This window comes from Paraphaeosphaeria sporulosa, assembly GCF_001642045.1.
Source record: "Paraphaeosphaeria sporulosa strain AP3s5-JAC2a unplaced genomic scaffold CC84scaffold_8, whole genome shotgun sequence".
NCBI classification, from domain to species: domain Eukaryota; kingdom Fungi; phylum Ascomycota; class Dothideomycetes; order Pleosporales; family Didymosphaeriaceae; genus Paraphaeosphaeria; species Paraphaeosphaeria sporulosa.
Genome location: NW_017253367.1, coordinates 86,806 through 105,288, shown reverse-complemented (window position 1 = coordinate 105,288; position 18,483 = coordinate 86,806). Strand labels below are relative to the sequence as shown.

The 18,483-nt window shown below is 54.8% G+C and overlaps 6 protein-coding genes across 6 annotated transcripts; 1 reads left to right on the top strand and 5 right to left on the bottom strand.

Moving 5' to 3' along the window:
* Nucleotides 1-25: 25 nt before the first annotated feature.
* Nucleotides 26-1,131, bottom strand: CC84DRAFT_896916 (uncharacterized protein). The gene is made up of 2 exons (XM_018187826.1): nucleotides 777-1,131; nucleotides 26-723 (listed from the first exon to the last, which is right to left on the bottom strand). Exons 1-2 carry the CDS (start codon nucleotides 1,017-1,019, stop codon nucleotides 139-141), a joined length of 828 nt encoding a protein of 275 aa, XP_018032892.1. The 5' UTR covers nucleotides 1,020-1,131; the 3' UTR covers nucleotides 26-138.
* A 205-nt stretch (nucleotides 1,132-1,336) lies between these two features.
* CC84DRAFT_1150408 (uncharacterized protein) lies at nucleotides 1,337-2,711 on the bottom strand. Its single transcript, XM_018176705.1, has 3 exons — nucleotides 2,646-2,711; nucleotides 2,217-2,590; nucleotides 1,337-2,165 (listed from the first exon to the last, which is right to left on the bottom strand). The coding sequence occupies exons 2-3, from the start codon at nucleotides 2,337-2,339 to the stop codon at nucleotides 1,551-1,553; spliced, it is 738 nt and encodes a 245-aa protein (XP_018032891.1). The 5' UTR covers nucleotides 2,340-2,590; nucleotides 2,646-2,711; the 3' UTR covers nucleotides 1,337-1,550.
* Nucleotides 2,712-4,575: 1,864 nt separating this feature from the next.
* On the bottom strand, nucleotides 4,576-8,045 carry CC84DRAFT_1097353 (Piwi-domain-containing protein; the record flags this gene model as incomplete). The annotated part of the gene is made up of 4 exons (XM_018174709.1): nucleotides 4,576-7,015; nucleotides 7,069-7,199; nucleotides 7,249-7,374; nucleotides 7,791-8,045. The coding sequence occupies 4 exons, from the start codon at nucleotides 8,043-8,045 to the stop codon at nucleotides 4,576-4,578; spliced, it is 2,952 nt and encodes a 983-aa protein (XP_018032890.1).
* Nucleotides 8,046-9,592: 1,547 nt separating this feature from the next.
* Nucleotides 9,593-13,461, bottom strand: CC84DRAFT_1166368 (uncharacterized protein). Its single transcript, XM_018178943.1, has 4 exons — nucleotides 12,389-13,461; nucleotides 11,920-12,342; nucleotides 10,814-11,870; nucleotides 9,593-10,761 (listed from the first exon to the last, which is right to left on the bottom strand). Exons 1-4 carry the CDS (start codon nucleotides 13,217-13,219, stop codon nucleotides 9,974-9,976), a joined length of 3,099 nt encoding a protein of 1,032 aa, XP_018032889.1. The 5' UTR covers nucleotides 13,220-13,461; the 3' UTR covers nucleotides 9,593-9,973.
* A 94-nt stretch (nucleotides 13,462-13,555) lies between these two features.
* On the top strand, nucleotides 13,556-14,954 carry CC84DRAFT_1124243 (UNC-50 protein). Its single transcript, XM_018175683.1, has 3 exons — nucleotides 13,556-13,973; nucleotides 14,025-14,428; nucleotides 14,508-14,954. Exons 1-3 carry the CDS (start codon nucleotides 13,767-13,769, stop codon nucleotides 14,728-14,730), a joined length of 834 nt encoding a protein of 277 aa, XP_018032888.1. The 5' UTR covers nucleotides 13,556-13,766; the 3' UTR covers nucleotides 14,731-14,954.
* Nucleotides 14,925-18,368, bottom strand: CC84DRAFT_1124242 (initiation factor 2). The gene is made up of 3 exons (XM_018175682.1): nucleotides 18,304-18,368; nucleotides 15,287-18,248; nucleotides 14,925-15,227 (listed from the first exon to the last, which is right to left on the bottom strand). Exons 1-3 carry the CDS (start codon nucleotides 18,325-18,327, stop codon nucleotides 15,073-15,075), a joined length of 3,141 nt encoding a protein of 1,046 aa, XP_018032887.1. The 5' UTR covers nucleotides 18,328-18,368; the 3' UTR covers nucleotides 14,925-15,072.
* Between the last annotated feature and the right edge of the window lie 115 nt (nucleotides 18,369-18,483).

Here is an 18,483-nt window from a genome sequence, read left to right as displayed (position 1 = left end):
TTCTCGACGACCACGTGCCAGTGGATGCATGCTAACATGATCTCCCGCCTCCCCTACCGACTCTTCCACCTGACGCCCCCCACCCACCTAATCCACGCCTCCACAACCTCCCTCTTCTCCGAATCTCCTGTGTACAAGTCAACCATTTCCTGCCACTTTCCACCCCTTTCCCATCACTAAAATAACAATGTACTCACCGTCAACCCCGCCCCTAACAATCAACTCCACCGTATACCACCCCCTCGCCAACTCCTCATTCCCCGCCAACCTATGCACAAAACTATGACACGCCCTACACAGCCACGCCACACTGTTCAGGCTCTCCTCCGCATGCCACCCCCTCTTCCGCACCCTCTCGTGCGTACTCTTCGGTATCAAGTGATGGTACGTCAGCGGGATCCAGTCGCGGGCGCAGAGCTCGCACGCGGATGTGCGCGTGGCGGACCATATAGGTGGTGGCGCGGTCGCGGCGGCGATGTAGGAGGTGAACACGGGGGTGAAGAAGTGGTGGAGATCGAGGGGATCGGGGACGGCGGGTAGGAGGGCGTAGGAGGTTAGGGAGTCGAGGGCGGGTGGGGGGAGGAGATTTAGTAAGTGTGTTTCTGTGAGGTGGGAGAGAGGCGTGGAATAGCGGTCTTGGAGGTGGGGTTCGTCGCGGTATTTGGAGTAGGAGAGGATGCGGAAGTCCGGGGGGAGGGAGGGGAAGATGAGGGTTGAGAGGTACTGTGTGGGGTTTCAATATTCCTGTCAGATGTTGGTGATGGGGTTGGACTCACGTCGATGAAATCGCCGAGATCTTCTGCACTTGTTTGGTCTTCTGTGCTGACGGCCTGTCCCGCATCGATGTTTGCCTTCTTCTTCGGGATCCCGTTTCTGCCATCCTTACTCTTGCGTGGTAGTCTTCTTTTCTTCTTGGGCTTGTCGATGGGTTTGGACAAGGCCTTCAACACAGGCTCGCTGAAGCAATCTCGGAAAGTCTCAAAGTTGTGCTGTTCATTAGGCGCAATTGCGTCGGCCATGACGTCATATAACAGAGGACCTTTGGTAGGCTTGAATGGTCATCAAAATTGTGAAAGATATGTTACCCTTGGTAGCTATGAATGGATGGAGTGGCGCTTAATATCTGCGTTGTGGCAAATCTAGTGTGAACTATGTGTTGACAATGATGTCGTCTTTTGATTGGTCGAGTGGACATGCTCGAGGGCGGAACACGACAAGGGCTCACAATACGACAACACACGTCTGTCAACGGACCACTGTAAGTCGTAGGCAGCTATTTGGCGCATTCTGCGAGTGAGGGCGCAAGAGGCACGGATTTAAGCGAAACAAACAAACTCGAGGCCAGTAAAAAAATTCGTATACTCTACACGGGCCTAGAGATTCGGTCTGGCAATCGCATTGCCAACCTCCACCGACATATCTCATGAATTCGTGGATTCCTCGCTTCTCACAGGCTATGCAAGCAGAACCGCCCCATTCACACCCATGATTCGCAAGACCACACGAGGATCCAGTCATTGGCGTGCCCTTGAGGAAGAGTAAAGCTCCTTCTACTTCTTCGAGCCCTTCTTCGCGCCCTTCTTGGTGCCCTGGGCGGCTATCCTCCGTCGTTCGTCGCGCTCAATTTGCTCCTTCTTGGCCTTCTCATGCTCAGCGCGTTCTTCAGCCTCGGCCTTCTTCCTCGCAGCCTCGGCCTCACGGCGCTCGCGCACCTGCTGCAGGCGCTCGAGGTCGGCACGCGCCTGGTCCGTCTTACCCTCAGCGTGCAGCTTCTCGTACCGCTCCTTGGCCTGCTGTGCCTGGATGGCCTCGCGCTCGCGTCGGCTGAGCTGGCTTAGGTCCTGCTTGCCCTTGCCCTTGTCCGTCGGAGCGGGAGCATCGACGGGCTCGGGTGCCTTTGCGGCCTGGTTGCGGGCCTTGGCTGTGTGGTTTGGGTTCGCAGGCATGTCGTCGTCGTCGTTGTCGGACTCTTCCTCGGAGGAGGAAGGCAGGTCGCCGGCCTCGGGGATCTTCTTGTTCTGTCTTGCGATGGCGGCCTGCTTGCGGGCTTTGGCGGCCGCACGGCGCTCCTCACGGGTCATCTCGGCCTGCGGCTTCGCGTTCTCGTCTTCGCTAGACTCCTCTTCGGAGTCTTCCTCTTCGGACTCCTCCTTCACGGGCTCATCCTGGGTTTATATTAGCAGACGCGCTTGCTGGCTTGATTGGAGTTTGCGTACGCCCCACATGCCGACGACCTCGCCATCCGCGTTGAGCGGCTGGAGGTCTCGCGAGAAGTGCTTGCCGCCTCCGCGCTTGGGCTTGGCGAACTTGCCGCCGCGACCGCGTGTAGAAGCAGACATGACTGGTGTAGATGTTTGTGTGGTGGGTCTGAAGAGACGAGAGGTGCGCTGCGCAGTTCGAGACTTGCGGACTCGAACGCTGCTGTTCGCGGTTGCGTGTGGCGAGGAATGGGCTCGGATTCGAAGATCGTCCGCAGTGCTTTGTATATAAAAAACGAGGTGTGTGCTCGCGTGCGTGCGGTCGTTGGCAGAGTCTCGTGCTGTTGGGTGATTGTTCAAGACGTGAAGGGTGCCTCGGACGCTTTGTACTCCTGCCCGAATATTAGCATTTCACGCACAAGCGCACCTGCTTTCCACGGTACTCACCGAATCAGCAATGCTGTCTGTGTATGACTCCAGCGGCGCAATGCTTCAACAATGACTGACAACAAATAGCCCCGCCTCGCATCTCCAACCCCACCACCAAGAAATTAACCCTTTTTCGCCCACGCGCTATGCCGCATTGCGCCGCCCGCATCCACCCGCTGACTAACCCCATTGCTTCTGACTTTTATTCGGCGCTCGCCTCGCCTCGCTTTTCTCTTCATACATAAAACTACAACCCTTCATATTCACTCTGTATCTCCTGTCAATGAGGCTCCGGAGGGGAAAATGGAGGGGAGAGAGATAACCTTACGGACGTCTACTTACCCCCGATGCTTCTGTGCGCTTCGGCGTGCCTGTGGAGCAAAGGTAAATAATTTGACGATACATGTTTTCCTTTGCGCGCATGCCTCCATGCCCCGGTGTTCTCTGACATGACTTGCTCTTGATTCTGATGCTCCCCAGGTTGGAGGGGCATCTTGACCTGTGCTAAGTTGAAGTAGATGCGTCGATGGCGGAGCTGCAAGAGTTCCCGTAGCTGGCTACACTTCGTGCAATGCACGTCGATTCTCTTCCCATACCATTCATGCTGCAACTTCCTCAGTCGTCTCTCGTTCCTTGCGCATGTTCTTCCTGAGGCGATCAGTCAAGTGTAGCGGTGTGTTTGTCGTGGTAGGCCAATTTGGAGTTGGCGGCAATCTCGCACGCACAGCGTTGAGATGCTTTCTTGCGGTTCGCTTCCTCCCAAGGCATGTTCCTCTTGTATCTATCCCAATCATTTCAAGTCGTCAGTCCTTCAACAAGCCGTTGCCAGCCTCCGTATTCAGCTCAACGCACGCTGTAGCCTGCGCAAGTATCATATTCTACTGTCCTATCTAGGTTTCGGTAACGTGCCTGGCCTATAACGATGCTTTCCTCCTTCTTTCAACCAGTCTTTACTCGCTCAAGCCACCGACTTCAGCACTGTCAATCTATTCTTCCATTTACTCCTTTTTGAACACTCTCCTCGCAATTCTAGGCAACCGTCCCCTACGCTTATTTTATCCTCGCTTCAACCTAGCTCTATCCTGATTATTATACCTCCGTTACAACAACCAAAGACTCAACCCCCACAACCCAGCCTAGCACGTCCACCTCAATTCTCGTTCTCTCTCTCCCGTCTCTATCCCCATGCACATCCTCAAATACCACGCTGTTCCTACAAACACCCTCTTGCCCGTTCTCAGTCCGGCGCCACGCCGAAGCACTCTACCCCGCCCATACCGCGAACTCAACTTAGTAGCACAGGCATCCATAACCCCAAGTTGATATATTCCCTGCTATACGAGGCAAATCCATCCGCTCATCCGCCACTATCGCGTCATTCCGATCATACGCCTCTCCTTCCTCATCTGCGGGCAAATTCCAGCGTCCCTAGCACCGGAATTCCGCCTCTTTTGCCTTTGCTTGGCGCAGTCATGTCTTTCCTTTTGTTCAGAGATTGTACCTACATTCATCAACGACATTTCATCACAATCCTGCGCAAGTTTCAAGCTCCTTGTCATCATCACGCCACGGCACAAGACAATTTTTTTTTCTATCATTTTCCATTGAGTATCCATGGCTCAGTGCTTGATGCAAAGAGCCTAAGCAGAGAAGCTATCGAATTGCCACGAAAATGGTCACCTCCAGACCTTAGCCTATCTCAAATCCGCCCAAATCCGATCGATCACCACCAAGGAAGAAAGAGCAATAAAAATTCTAAAGAAAGGAAGCATTCGCAGCAGGCTGCTTTTGGAGCGGTCATGGTCAGGGTGTGAAGCAGAGCCTTTCACCTGATGTGTCCAAATGGCCAAGCAACGCAAACTCATTTGAGGCCAATTCAAGACTACAATCCATGGCCTGCCCACCTAGTTAAGTGAGCTCAGCTCCGTATCGTCGTTCAGTGGACCATCTAGATGTACCACATGGTCTCGCGGATTCCAGTGTTGGCAAGCATAGGCTGCAGCGGGGCAACCTCGATGACGCGGCTGGACGAACCGGTGGAGGAGCGTGCTGCTTGACCTTGGGCCTCCTTCTTGCCAGATGAGACCGGGCTGTCGCTCACATGGGCCCTAGCACGGTCGGCGGCCAAGTGAGCGTAGTACACAGCAGGGTGGAGGGAAACCGGAGTCGTGGAGCGAATGTACTGGTAGGAGTGCTCAAAGAGGAATTGCTGCATCTCCGCTGCCTGCCAGGACCCGTTCTCGTTGAGGATGCACTGGTAGTGAATAGGGCGAGCGGTGCCCTTGATGGCCACATGTGAGCAGAGGTAGAAGTCGAACTCATGTGGGTGAGTGCAGCCGGTTTCGACCAAGGTACCGGGGAGGGGGTTCTTGTTACGGTCGCCTTGCTCAGGGAAGAAGCGGATGTGGTGGCGCTTGCCAGCAATCATGACACAGAAGTCGGGGGTGGTCTTGCAGCCAAGCTTGGCGAAGACAGACTTCATGTCGCGGACTTCCTCGTTCAGAACAGCGGCGTACTGGCCCTCGCTCACACCGTCACGAATATAGATGACCCGCTTTGGCGGCTGACCCTTACCAAGGCGTTGCATCCAGTTCTTCGCCATGTGGCCAAAGTGCTCCTCGATGTTGGAGGTGGTGACCATCTCAACGCGGTGGCCGTTGGTCTGGACCTCAGCCCAGTAACGCGTGAAGGTCGCGTCGTTAGAAACCGTGATGGCGGCGAACGAAGCAGCCTCTCCGGACCCAGCTCCTGGGGCGGGGTGGGAAACGTCAGCACCGACGACCATGGTGGGGATGGAAGCCGCCTTGGGATTGAGCTTGGGAATGACCTGGGAAACCGCGACATTCGTGGCACCGCCGAGCTTCGCATTGACCTTCATGCACACGTTGGATATGTACTGGCCAGAAGCAGTCTGCGCATGCTTGGACTGAATGACTTGGCTCACAACGCCAAAGCGAATGTCCATGGACTTCTTGATGCGCCGATAAATTTCGATGTTGCGGTCGTTGACAATGAAGAACATGAGGCTCGGGCGCTGCTGGTAACGGTTTCCAGTCGCCTGATAAGCCTTGTTCACCATCTCTCCGCCGTCGGCGAGGTTGCCGGGACCAATCCAAGGCGTTGTGCCATGCGTAGGGTGAGAGGCAACGATACCGCCGTGAGCAGTGTAGATCTTAACGAACTCGGCGGCGAACCTCTTTGCAACGTCGGGTGTAGCTGCACCGCGACCCTGAACGACACAGATGCCCCAGCCCTTGATCGGTCGATCTGTGTTCGGAAGTGCAAACACACGACCATCCAAACGCCAGCGACCCTGTAGTAGATCCTTGTTATCCACCACAGCTTGACGGCTCTTCGCTCCAAAGCAAGACTTGGGCGGTGGGAGCAGCACACCCTTGACCTTTGCCGGGGCGGGGTTGATCTTCAGGCCATAGTGATTGAGGAAGCGGTCTTGCTGCCAGTTGAGAAGTTGCACACCGTTAATGACTGCAGCCCATCGATCTTTGGGTAGGGTGACTGCGAACTTGATCATCTCAGATGTCTGTTTATCGCTCAACTTGGTGTTGTATCGCTGATTCGCATCAATGTTCAGTACTTCGAGGGGGAGGTAGACCTGCTTTCCGCGGATCTTTTTAGTCATCTTGACCACAGGGAACCCAGGCCTCAGATTCTTCTGATATTTTTGGGCGAAGTACTGCCTAAGAGAGACCGTATTACCATCTCGATCGGTGAAGGTGGCTTCATTGACATCTTTCCCTTCAACTTCATCGATGGTGTACTGGACATGTGGTTTGACGTGAGTCGCAGAGACGCCAATCTTCTTGAAACGATGCATATCCTTCTTCATGGAGCTGCCCCTCCAATCTTTCTTCTCGCGCATGAACAAACCGCTAAACCGGTCTGGATCCAAGTTAAAGCTAGAGAACATAGCGGGACCAAGCGGTTGCGAACGCCAGAAGGTGCCATTGGCGACATCGACATTGACGGTCAGACCCTTCTCGAGCTTGTTGTTCAGACAGGGGCGAAGAGACGAGAAGACGCCCTTGAATGCCTCAACGCCGCCGCCAAGGTCGAAGCGTCGCTCGCCACGCTGGAAGAATGACTTCTTGATCTGGGTGTACTGGAGGCTGGGTCCTTCGCGCATGAGGTGGTCTAGGAAGTTGATCGTGTCGATGCACTCTGTGGAGTAGGAGGTCTGGTTGTTGAGGAAGGACTGCAGGGCGGAGAAATCGAGCTGGCGCGTGAACTTCACGTAGAGCTTGTGCTTGTTCTTGCTCGAGTCCCGGGCGCCACGAAGTGGGAGGCCGTGAGCAGCACGATCTTGTGCTTCCTCTGCGTCCAAGTCCACTTCAATGCGGAGTTCATCCCGAGGGAGCCGCTTGCCGCACCTGCATCTGTTAGAAAAGAGCAAAGGCAGCAGCAGAAGACAGGGAAACCTCACCAAGCCAGCTTGTTGCCATCGTAGATCCAGAGATTCTGCGGTTCGCCCAGAGCATCCTTGACAGCCTTCGAGCGCCAGATCTTTTTGACGAGAACGCGCTTGCTGGCATCAGTGCCAGTGCCCCATGATATCTAGAACACATGAGTCAAAGTATAGTGGTGGGAGGCAGGCGTGACTTACGTCATACTGGTAGACGATCTGGGTGGGGAACTTGTCGACATTGAAGGTGTTGAGCGTCACGTTCACAGGCTTGCCGATGGTATTGAACTTGCCCGGGCGGCGAGGAAGCTCTCCGGGGATCTCAAGCTTGTGGATGTCAGTATCGAGGTTGAAGTTTCGATAGCGTGCGAAGCCATCGGTGGGAAGGTGCATATAGCCAGGCATGATGGATAAATATTGATGTGGAAGAGAGAGGATGAAAGAAAATAGGTAGAGGTGATGTGAGAATAGCCGGTTCAAAAGATGGTGTGTAAAAGTGATGTGGGTAAGGTTGAATCAAATGATCTTTGAAAGTGCTGAAAATTGTGTGCTGATGAGGAGAGGGAAAGAAGGAGAGGGTGAGGCCCTGTTTATGCCCTCCGGATAGGTTGAACGGGCATCGCTGCAATTTTGGGCATGAACGCTGCGATTGCAGGACGTTTGAATGCTCTGCATGCGCATCCCAGGTTGGAAGAGTAGGAAGATCATATGGGGAACATGAAGAGAAACGCGTTTGTACTTACTCCACGCGCCACACACCAGCCGGCATAACCAAGAGCCTCAGAGATGTTCTTCAGGTCTTGCGGACGAGAGTATTCGATTACTGGGTTACGGGAAAGTCCCGGACCCGTGGGGTGAGGATCGCGATTGCCATCGAGGCGGGGGATCGACTTGGGGTTGGAACGCTCAGTGGCGTCACGAGAGCGGCCTGACGAGTTGCCCGAAGAGCTGGTGCCCTTCTTCTCCGCTTTAGCGCGGCGTTTGGATGGACCACCCATTGTGACTCCTGCAATGTCATGTCAGCCCAATTCTTTCAGAGACAAACGAATGCGGTCGGCCGTAAGGGCATGCTGCAGGGTTTGCCTGGCCGGCATAATACCCGCAACAATGACCTCTCCAAGGCCGCAGGAGATGGACATGGGCGTTTGAGCGACCGGGCGTTATCGCCGACGACAGAACGTACCTGGAGGTCTTTCAAGGGCGTGATTTGAACTTGGAAGTCAGCGACGATCGCGATCGACGCCCAGTGTCTAGGAGCCGTCAGTAAGAGCTTCAATACCTTCGAGCCACCCCTGATATCGCGCAAGTGATGACGACTCAAAGCGAGCTGGAAGGGAGCATGGGGTGCAGTTGCGACGTACAAAACGCGGATGCCCAAAGGGATGTGATGCGAATGGCGGGTGTTGGAACTGTTAAGGGAAGAGGCGATGAGGAAAGGAAAAGTTCGAAAAGAAGGAGCAGAAGGTCAGGTAATCAAACGAAATGGGGCAGGCGTGTGGGAGATTGCCGTGGTGACCGCGACAGAAAGTCGGGCTTGGCAGCGCATGTGTGGAAAGAGCGCCCACGAACGTCAGTAGGAAGGCGGCGTACTTACAGTGATGATGATGAGCTCCTTCAATGCCTCAAGATGAGGGGCACTAATAGTAGTGGCGTAGTAGACTTGACTAGCAGGCTATCGGAGCTGGGGCTCACAAGAATGTATGCCAGCAGTAGAGGAAGTTTTGTGCGAGTAGTAGAAGGCCGAAGTAGCTTGAAGGTGTTGAAGGTCAAGCACCAAAGAAGATTGTTGATGGGGTGAAGAGAAGAAGGATTCGAGACCGCCAGATTTTGTTTATATAGACCTCAGGCCGGGAGTTGCAGCTGGCGTTCACGATGGTGAGAGACGGGAAGCCCTTCTGACGTCGGTGAACGGGAACAGCTGATGAGCTCGAGTGAAAGGTTTGACGTGAGACCAGAGCACTTTTGGGGATTTGGAAACGGAGGTGATAGAGCGAAATGCCTCCGTGACCGACCTGTAGACTGGAAGGGGGCACTCAAGAAGCTGAGAAGTGATAGCAAAGGTGTCGTAATAGGTGGCGGTAAGTTCAGAGACTCCACAGAATGCTGACACTGGCGAGAATCTTTCATTCAGAGACTTCAATAGCACAAGAGGAAAGGTAGCTATGCACGTATATAAGAATATTCAAGCGACAAAACCAAGACTGAGATGCGCAGAATTACGGCCACACCATACTAATACCAGGGATACGGGGCTTGAATACATAAGAGTCGGCGAGTGAGATCATCGGATGCTACACTACCTTGAAATCATATTAGCAATGTACACTGCAACAGTGCTCGTTTTTGCTTGCCTTCAACAGCAGACGTTCGGCGCGAAGGAGCAATAGCCATGGACCAGCATGGAGTTTAGGACGGACTCGGGGACGTTTGATCATAGTCGGGTCTCCATGCATCAAGCTGGGGCATTCATGCGTTGCACGTATAGGTGACTTAAATAGCCCAAAGGGGGGCAGCTCCGTATGAAGCTGGCCAGCGTGACAGTTATGTCGTTCATAGTGGTGCATTACATAATCCAATCAACTAGTTAAGAACAAACTCTCCTTTGACTATGCCCAGTAGATATTTTGACACCCTGAAACAAGCAGCAGCAGCATCACTATTCACTGCCTATGCAAAATTATTCTCAACCTGTCCAAAAGAGAATGAGAGAACGCCCAAGACAGAAAAAAAAAGAAACGCCGCCCATGCAACGTGCTGCAGATACCACGATATCTGGTCGCCATCGTATTCGAGTTTGGAGGGGGAAAGACTCGGAACCGGAGAAATCAAAATAGTACAGATGTCATCCCCAAACGAAAGAGAATTCACCTGGGAGCCATCGGTTCAAGTCAATGATAGACTCAAACATTGAATGATTCATAAAGTACTACTGGTACCCAGGTTGAACGCCCCCATATCGCGCCTGTATGTTTTGCAACTGCGCGCCTATGTGAGCAGCTGGCGGACCGGCTGACGCTGCTGCATTGCCCGGCAGCGGGAGCGTGATGCCACGAAGGAGGTTGACCATAGCCTCGGGTCGGAACCGCGTCGCTTGATATGTGTGCGCGGGAGGTATGATGCCCAAGAGGAAGTTAACACCTTTCGGAAGAGGGGTGGGTCCAGCCACAGGTGTGTTGCCGCCGCCGACGGCATTGTTACGGCGCGCGGCGTCCAGACGACGACCTGCGGCTCCTTTGAGCGGAGACTCGCCACGTATCATCTTGCGAGGCTGGTCGTTGTCCGCATCTTCGAGTGGCCGCTTCGGTGAATTTGTCGCAGGAAGTAGATGGCCTAGGCGTGGTGAGTTGAAGGTGGCCGGTGACTGCAAACGCTCTGGCTGGGGTGCAGGGACCGGAGGTGCGGCTTGCACAGGCTCTTCCACGGTAGGCATGATGTTCGAGGGCATTGCAGGCCTCATCTGAGTTCGAGGCGAGATAATCGGGCGCACAGCCGTCGGGTCAAACGTGGGAGATTTGAACCGCGAAGCGAATCGGAGCAGTTGTGGATCTTCAGGGAACAACGTCGCCATCCGCTGTTCCAACTTGGTGATTTGGGCGAGCTCGCCGAACTGGGATTCGTAGTCGTGGAAGAAGACGAAGAGCGGCTTCGTCCGCGCAATATTCTCTGGCTTTTGGCAAAGACGAGTGACAACTGTCTCAAAAACAGCACGGGCATCTGAAGAGTATTAATAATGTCGTGAATAGGTTCAAAAGAAAATGCAGCTTACTTGTAGCATCGTTAAGCTTAACGAGATGCTTCACGTATTCCAAGGCGAACACTTCATCGTCCGGGAAAAGCTTCATTCCGCGCTCAAAGATCTTGCCTGCAGCTACGTCTTGATAACAGTGATGCTCGATCAGTGCGCTGGCAACGTATGCATCACTGAGAAGCTTGCCCCTCTTGCGGGCTTCGCCGAACACGCCTCGAAATCCGGGAATGTTCGTGTCCTTGGCCCCGCCTTTGCCTTGTACCCGACGCATAGCCCGCATGAGTGCAATCCAGGCATACGTAAGGGTCTTCTTGAGGACGTGGATCTCGGCATTGGTAGAGGTCGTAATGCCCTGGAGCTGGGCGTCGAAGCCTGCCTGTCGCTCTCGTTGCCGTCGCGCAGCTGCACTATTCTCGTCGTCATCGTCATCCTCAACGTCGGATCCTTTCTCTGAGCCAGCTCGAGCGGCTTCTTCTGCGGCCAGCTGAGCGTTAAAATGCTCTTTGGCCATTGCGATAGATCGCTCTTCTCGCTTCTTGACTTTGTTGATGAGATCATACAACGTATTCAGCACTGTGTCCAAAGGTTCGCGAACGACCTTTGCCTTCGCAATGATACCAGCGTCCCCTTCTTCGAAGTCGGTGCGAAGCTCGAGTTGGTTCGACCTTTTGAACGCCAGCAAGCAACTCTCCGGATTTGCCTCCATACCGCCTTGTAGGAATGTGTTGCCCTCGTCGCTCAGGTTATTCTGGAGCGACCACTCTGCTGCGTCGAACCACATCTCGGGCCAAAAGCGTAGCGCTGCAAGTGCATTTTTGTAGATGTATAGCACACGCTTGTTGTACGTCTCACGATCTTCGTCTCTTATCTCTAGCGGGTCGCTCTTCTCCCATTCGATCCAGTTCTTCCAAGCCTGCACCTGCTTCGTGAAGTCCTCTGCACCGTCGAAACCAGGGGCAGGCGGGAGTTTCGGCAGGGTGGTACGGTGGACGCTACGGGTGATGTTTTCAGCAACCGTGACTGCGCTCCTCGCGGTCATGTAGGAGGCCGATTTCTCCTGCAGATGTTTTCGGCCCTGAAACAAGTCAGTTTGCATACCACGATATATTGTGGAGTTCGCGTACCTGAACCTTGTTCAGGTTCATCTCAAATCTATCGTAGTCGCGCCAGATCTCCATGGTAGCATTCGTTGGCACAGCAATCGCGCGTTGGTACGCTTTGCGCAGTATGTCCATCTTTTGCATGTCTTGCCAGCCGCTTCCGCCAAGATTACCAGGTCCGGACTTGAGGATCTCAATGTAGTCGGTCCACAGCTTGCCGGCGTTGATGTCTATGCCCACGTGAGGAAGCACAAACTCGTAAGCTTGAACAATGATTTTGCGGTTGTCGCCTTCTTCAAGAGGATAACGTCGGCGGACGTAATCAATATATGACGAGAAAAGCAGTAGCGACGGAGTGTTTTGGATGGAGCGGCCGAAGATCTGTTCGACTTGGGCGAAGTTCTCGAGCTCTGTCTCCATGTTCACGTATTGCACCCATATCTCGGCCTAAGACTGTTAGACCCATCTTGTAGCATTTCGTCATTTCACTTACGGCTGAAGGGAAGACTTGGAAGAATCGCTCAAAGACGCCGCGCGCCTCGTCAACTTTGTGTCGCTTGCGATGATCGTCAATCAGACCCAACCACGCTTCGATATCACCGCGCGGATCCTCAGCAACTCGGTCTTCAAGCCGACCCACAGTGTCCTGAGGAAGACGGGGCCTCGGAAGAGACGCTGGAAGTGTCGTCGTGGAAGCTGATGCTGGCGCTGGCGCAGCCTTCAGCGGGTCTGAGGAACCTGTCTTAGTAGCATCTGGAACGGGCGTGCCGCCATTGGGAACAGTAGCAGAAGCAAGTGAAGAGACGACGTTAGGGACAGCGACTGGAGGAGACTGGACACCAGGAACAGGCTGATCTTGTGCACTAATTGACGACATAGCTTGAGGTGCATGTGTATTGTTTGGAGACAAAGTAACGGAACGCTGAGGAGATTCTGACACTCCAGAAGCATTCAGCAATGCAGACCCAGCCTTCGGCTTCGCGACAGACACTTCATCCTCGTCGTCCTCGCTCTCGTCGACAAACCCACCCTTCGTGCGCGGCTGTTTCTGCGGCGTCGGTGCGGCTGGTGTATCGGCGGGCGGTGCCCTGAGCGCGCCCTCGTCGGCGGGCTGGGGCGTGTTGGTAGCCGAGTCTGCCATCGCGACAGACTGCGCAGATGCGGAGCGCGTCTCCTCTGGGGGGTTGCCGAATGCGTTGTCGGGATCGTACTCTTCTTCCTCGTCCTGCTCGGCCTGCTCGGGCGCAAGAGAGAAGTCGGCCGCGGGGTCGTACTCCTGCTTCTGCGCCTCAAGAAAGGCCATCTCGGCGTCCGCGTCGGCCATTTGGGCGATGCGACAGTGGGAAAGGAAATGCTACGGGGGCAGGGGCTGGGGACGTATAGCAGCGCGTTGCGCTAAGCTCACCTACAGCTGTGCTGTCGTGTGCGCACGAGCACCGAGGGTGCAGCCGAGGCAATGTGCGCTGTGAGTGTCTGACTTCTTGGTCTGCGCGGTTCAAGGTGTGGGCGGGGCGGGGCGAGCTGAAGTCTTTGTGCAGAGTCGACGGGGCGACCTGGTGATGTTTGCGAAAGCGACGTGCCCCGATGCGCGAAGGCGCCGCTTTCTCCGAGCTCCAGCCTTGGCGCTGTGGCTGGTGCTTCCGTGATGCGCTGCCAGACTCGACCGATGTCACCGCAGAGCGCGCCGGCTTTCACCGTGGACTGTTTGACTACGCTCCATGAAACATTGACATTCGGCTCAGTGACTTCTCGCGACTATCATCGCGGGACCATCCCCCCATAGACGCTCTCTGACAGCAACGCTGAGGCGGTAACCGCGAGCGCAGGCAACGAACGACCACGTCGGAACATAGCAGTACACATCCACAGCCATGAATCCACACATCTCGCTCCCCAGACCGACGGGTGGCCCCTCAAATTTCGGCAGCACACCATCCTCCCGAAGAAATGAGCTCCGAATGCCGCGCTTCTTCAAGCGCCTGTTCAAGTTCCCGCAGATGGACTTCGAAATGGCAATATGGGAGATGATGTCTTTGATGATTGCGCCCAAGAAAGTCTTCAGGTCAATATACTATCACGTAAGCCTCCAAATACCACCTTCAATACCGCCAATCTAACCTTCGTCCCAGAAACAAACCTCAAAAACCTACCACCGCCCGGACCCCTCCTTCACCTACCTCCTCTCCGCCTTCCAGCTCCTCACCTCGCTCGCCTGGGGCTTCGCGTACGCCTCTTCGGCCCCTTCCGTCCTCAAAATCACCCTTGTTTTCATCTTCGTGCACTTCCTCCTCTCCTCGCTCGTCATCTCCACCATCAACTTCTTCCTCATCAAGTATCTCCTCGGCCCAAACAGTAAGATACTACCGGGAAAGCGGCGCGGGCTGTACGATCTGAGCGCAAATGACGGCGAGGGCAAGGAAGAGCTCGAGTTTGGGTACTGTTGGGATGTAGCCATCCGCGCTTTCGTGCCGGTGTGGGTGTTCCTGTATGTGGTGCAGTTTCTGTGCATGCCGCTCGTGGGGACGGATCATTGGTGAGTTCACATACTCATTCGCCTCTCGCACGACTCCAGCGAAGGGTGCTATACCTGGGACAAGACTAACCATACACAGGGTCTCCCTCGCACTCTCCAACACACTCTATCTCGCCGCGCTGATATACTACTTCATAATCACCTTCTTGGGCTACAACGCGCTGCCCTTCCTGCACCACACCGAGCTACTCCTCGCCCCCATCGCCATAACTATCATCCTCTGGTTCGTCAGCCTCTTTGGTCTGAACCTGAGCAAGCACCTTGCACCCATTTTCCTTTCGGGCGTGGCGTTGCGGAAATAAGGATAAGAACGAGCAGGTAAGAAGCGCAGGGATGCGTTCGTGTATGATCAATGTCTGTAAATATGTGATTGGGTTGGACTAGCATGGCGCATGACATCGCTCAGGTTTGCGTAGGTTGCTTTTGCGATGGACGCATTTTCACGGCGAACTAGCGAGCGCGCATTATCATTAATGTTGATACATGTTTACATTACAAGGTGTGTGTGTACACAGGATCCACTGCGAGATCTCAAGTTATGTGCATAGAAAGCGGGGAAGTGCAGTGCTCCCGGCCGGCCGACCGACCTGCGTCTACTCGTACAGCCGTCTATCCGTCTATATGCAAAGCATGCATTCCATATCTTACAAAGTTCTCTTAATCTTGTCTTCGTCATAGCACTGGATCTTGTCTCCGACCTTAAACTCAGACCAGCCGCCGTCGAACGCGATACCGCACTCGGTGTCCTTGTGCATGGTCTGCACGTCCTTCTTCTGGTTCTTGAGTGATCCAACCGTGCCTGCACTTGTGTTAGCAGGTAGCCTGTGTGGTAAGGGCTTCTCTTCAGAAATGACTCACCATCGAACACCGCCTCATTCCTACGCAACACTCTGACCCTGGAGCCCTTCTTGATCTCGCCATTGCGGACCTTTGATCCAGCAACGAGAATCTTCTTCCGCCCCCCGAGGCCAATCTCGAATGTCATGGCGACCTCTGCTTCACCGGTGACGCGTTGCACGATTCTAGGCGGGAGTCGCTCCTCCAACAGAGCCTTGACATTTTCCACGACCCTGTAGATGATGTTTGAGTCAAGAATCTTGACTTCCTTCCTCTCTGCCAAGGCCTTGATGTTGTTGGGGACGTCGGTGTTGAAGTTGACAATGTGGCCCTTTGCATCGGCAGCGTGCTCGATGTCGAACTCAGACGGCGAACCAACACCATGGCGCAGGATGCGTGTGCCGACCTCGCCGTTGCCGAGCGCAGAGATCTGGTCGATAACTGCCTCGACAGAGCCAGAGACGTCACCCTTGACAATGAACGAGACGAGCTCTGGGCCCGTCTCCCTTTCAGTTGCGACCTCTTCGACGACCTCGCCATTCTTTTGCGCTTCGGCGGCCGCTTCTTCAGCCTCACGACGCCCGGATTCCTCACGTCTCGCGACGTTGATAGCTTCCATGTCTATGGCCATCTGCTCGCGCTCCAGCTTCTCTAGACGTAACTCAGCAACAGCCTGGGCATGCTGCTCGTCGGTGGCTTGGAGGACCTCGTCTCCGGCAATGGGCTGTTCGCGCCAACCGTCAACTTCGACAGGCATACCGGGGCCGACTTCATCGACGACCGCACCAGCTTCATTGTGCAGACTCCTGACGCGGGTCCATGTGTTGCCAGCTACGAGGAGGTCACCTCGACGGAGAGTGCCAGTGCGGACAAGGACCGTGGCCACTTTCCCAGACTTCTTCGTACTACCTTCCAGGACCCATCCTTCGACGTTAGCATCCGGGTCAGCCCGGTGATCAAGCATTTCGGAAAGCGTAGTAATGGCCTCCTCGAGGTCCGGAATACCCTGACCGGTCTTGCCGCTAACGCATACAGCCTGGACATCCCCACCAAAGTCTTCGACCTCGATACCGTGACGGCCAAGGTCAAGCTTGACCGCTTCTGGGTCCGCCTGCGATTTGTCAATCTTGTTGATGGCAACAATCATGGGCACTTGAGCTGCTTGAGCATGCTTGATAGCCTCGATTGTCTGAGGCATGACAGAATCGTCGGCTGCTACGACTAAGACGACGATATCTGTGACGTTTGCGCCTCTGGCACGCATTGTCTCGAAAGCGGAATGGCCAGGTGTATCCAAGAATGTGATCTTCTTGCCTGAAGACAAAGGGACGCTGAAAGCGCCAATATGTTGAGTGATGCCCCCGAATTCGCCAGCTGCGACACTCGAAGAGCGTACGTAGTCCAGAATAGTAGTCTTTCCGTGATCGACGTGACCCATGATGGTGACAACAGGGGGTCGGGCAGGCAGCTTAGCATAGTCCTCAGGAGACAGCGCAGGGGCTGGAAGGAGATCTCCATCGTCTTCGTCTGCTTGAACAATAGGTTCAAAGTTGTACTCTTGAGCAACAAGGCCTGCGTGCTCAGCATTGAGGATATGGTCCGATTGCACCTCTTCGAAACCCAACTCTTCCAGCTTGGCCACGAACTCTTCCAAACGTACTTTCAAAACCGTAGCGAGGTTGGCGACACTGATATACTGTGGAAGGTAGACAGGCATCGGTTCCTTCGTCTCCTGCATCTTCCTCTTAGCTTCCTGCCGCAGTCGCCTGCGTTCTGCTTTGTCTACGTAATCATCATCTTCCTCAAAGTCTTCGTCTCGCATAACACGATGACGTCGGCCAACGTCTCGCAAATAGCCCCCCTTGCGATGCTCTGGTTCATCGTACCGATTGCGTGTCTCCACCGCCTCATCTTCCTCCTCATCACGAGAACGGCGACTCTTCCTGCCACCACGGCGCCGCTCCTCGTTGGAGTTCAGCGCAACCTGTTCGCTTTCGAATTTAGAACTATGCTTTCTGGCGAAGTCAGCCGCCGCGTCGGTGAGATCTGCTTGTTGCGTCGAGTAATTTGGCAACTGGGCACGGGCAGGCGCTGGTCGGCGGAGAACTGGCTGGTCTGGACACAAAGAACTATCATGATCCGTGTTCCCGCAATGCATACAAGCCTTTGTGACAGTATTCCCTCGTTGTACCAGGGGCGTTCGCGGTCGCGATCCTCCCGCTCTTGAATTGCCACCCAATAATTCCTCCAGTTCTGATTGACTCAATTTTGGAGGCCGCGACGCTGGTTGCGAAATAGGCGCACTTGCAGGGGCTCTGGCAGACGCGAGGTTCTGGGAGTCATTCTTCTTGCGCAGTTGTCCAGTGCCGAATGCTGGCAAATCTACAGCAGGCGCAGCTCGCGAGTCCATGTTGACATTGTAACGCGTGTTCTGATAGCCTTGGCCCTCTGATTTGGGGTTAGATCGATATCCAGGACCTTGTCTGGGAGCCTGATGATTGCGCGCAGGACCTTTGAGCATGGAGCTTCGGTACGGCGGTCTCTGATCCATCGGCTGTCCCGGTTGTGGGGACAAAGGCTGTCTCTGCTGGTATTGCGATGGTGGGGGCAGGGGTTGTCTCTGCTGATACTGCGATCGCGGCGACGGCATGGACGATTGGAAGGACGATCTGCCGTTATCTCGCGGCATCGTTGAGTTCATTCGCATGCGGTTCGGAGGAGGCGTTGGCGGCGGCGGAGGGGGTGCTGGAGCCCTTGCTCGAAGTAACTGCTGCATCCTCTCCGCTTGTGACAACATTCGCTTTGGCGCGGGAGGAGCTGGGACTGCCTCGTCTTTAAAAACCGTCCCTTCAGCATGTTGGGGCGCCCGGCTCGATGAATTGAGATGCCTCCGCTGAGACACGCCTGGTGATGCAGCAAGGGCATCCGCCGCGGCGAGTTGGCGAGTGGCGCAAAAGATACATATGTCGCGGGTCGACGAGACCTGGCCTGGTTTCAGCATATGGGGTCCGGAGGTAATGGACAGTGCGGGTGCTTACCCGTAGCACGCGCGATTTCCGCATGGTGGGCGATATGTTGCTGTGATGGCTATCCACAACTCAAAAAAGTCCTGAGTAGAGAACGGACGTGATCACGAATCGGCCCGCCCTGGTCTAGCGCGATTTTCTGCGGCCCCACCCACAATGCGTCCGAAATGATTGGCCCTATGCTCACCTTTC

Bases quoted from the DNA above. Each gene is read 5' to 3' on its own strand.
- CC84DRAFT_1166368 (XM_018178943.1), bottom strand. From the start codon at position 13,219: ATGGCCGACGCGGACGCCGAGATGGCCTTTCTTGAGGCGCAGAAGCAG. The intron at 12,343-12,388 runs GTAAGTGAAATG...TAACAGTCTTAG, and splicing joins TCCAAGTCTTCCCTTCAGCC to GCCGAGATATGGGTGCAATA. The intron at 10,762-10,813 runs GTAAGCTGCATT...AATACTCTTCAG, and splicing joins TAAGCTTAACGATGCTACAA to ATGCCCGTGCTGTTTTTGAG.
- CC84DRAFT_1150408 (XM_018176705.1), bottom strand. From the start codon at position 2,339: ATGTCTGCTTCTACACGCGGTCGCGGCGGCAAGTTCGCCAAGCCCAAG. The intron at 2,166-2,216 runs GTACGCAAACTC...ATATAAACCCAG, and splicing joins AGGTCGTCGGCATGTGGGGC to GATGAGCCCGTGAAGGAGGA.
- CC84DRAFT_1124242 (XM_018175682.1), bottom strand. From the start codon at position 18,327: ATGCGGAAATCGCGCGTGCTACGG. The intron at 18,249-18,303 runs GTAAGCACCCGC...AAACCAGGCCAG, and splicing joins GGAAATCGCGCGTGCTACGG to GTCTCGTCGACCCGCGACAT. The intron at 15,228-15,286 runs GTGAGTCATTTC...ACACAAGTGCAG, and splicing joins GAATGAGGCGGTGTTCGATG to GCACGGTTGGATCACTCAAG.
- CC84DRAFT_896916 (XM_018187826.1), bottom strand. From the start codon at position 1,019: ATGGCCGACGCAATTGCGCCTAATGAACAGCACAACTTTGAGACTTTC. The intron at 724-776 runs GTGAGTCCAACC...AACCCCACACAG, and splicing joins ATCTCGGCGATTTCATCGAC to TACCTCTCAACCCTCATCTT.
- CC84DRAFT_1124243 (XM_018175683.1), top strand. From the start codon at position 13,767: ATGAATCCACACATCTCGCTCCCCAGACCGACGGGTGGCCCCTCAAAT. The intron at 13,974-14,024 runs GTAAGCCTCCAA...CCTTCGTCCCAG, and splicing joins TCAGGTCAATATACTATCAC to AAACAAACCTCAAAAACCTA. The intron at 14,429-14,507 runs GTGAGTTCACAT...AACCATACACAG, and splicing joins CTCGTGGGGACGGATCATTG to GGTCTCCCTCGCACTCTCCA.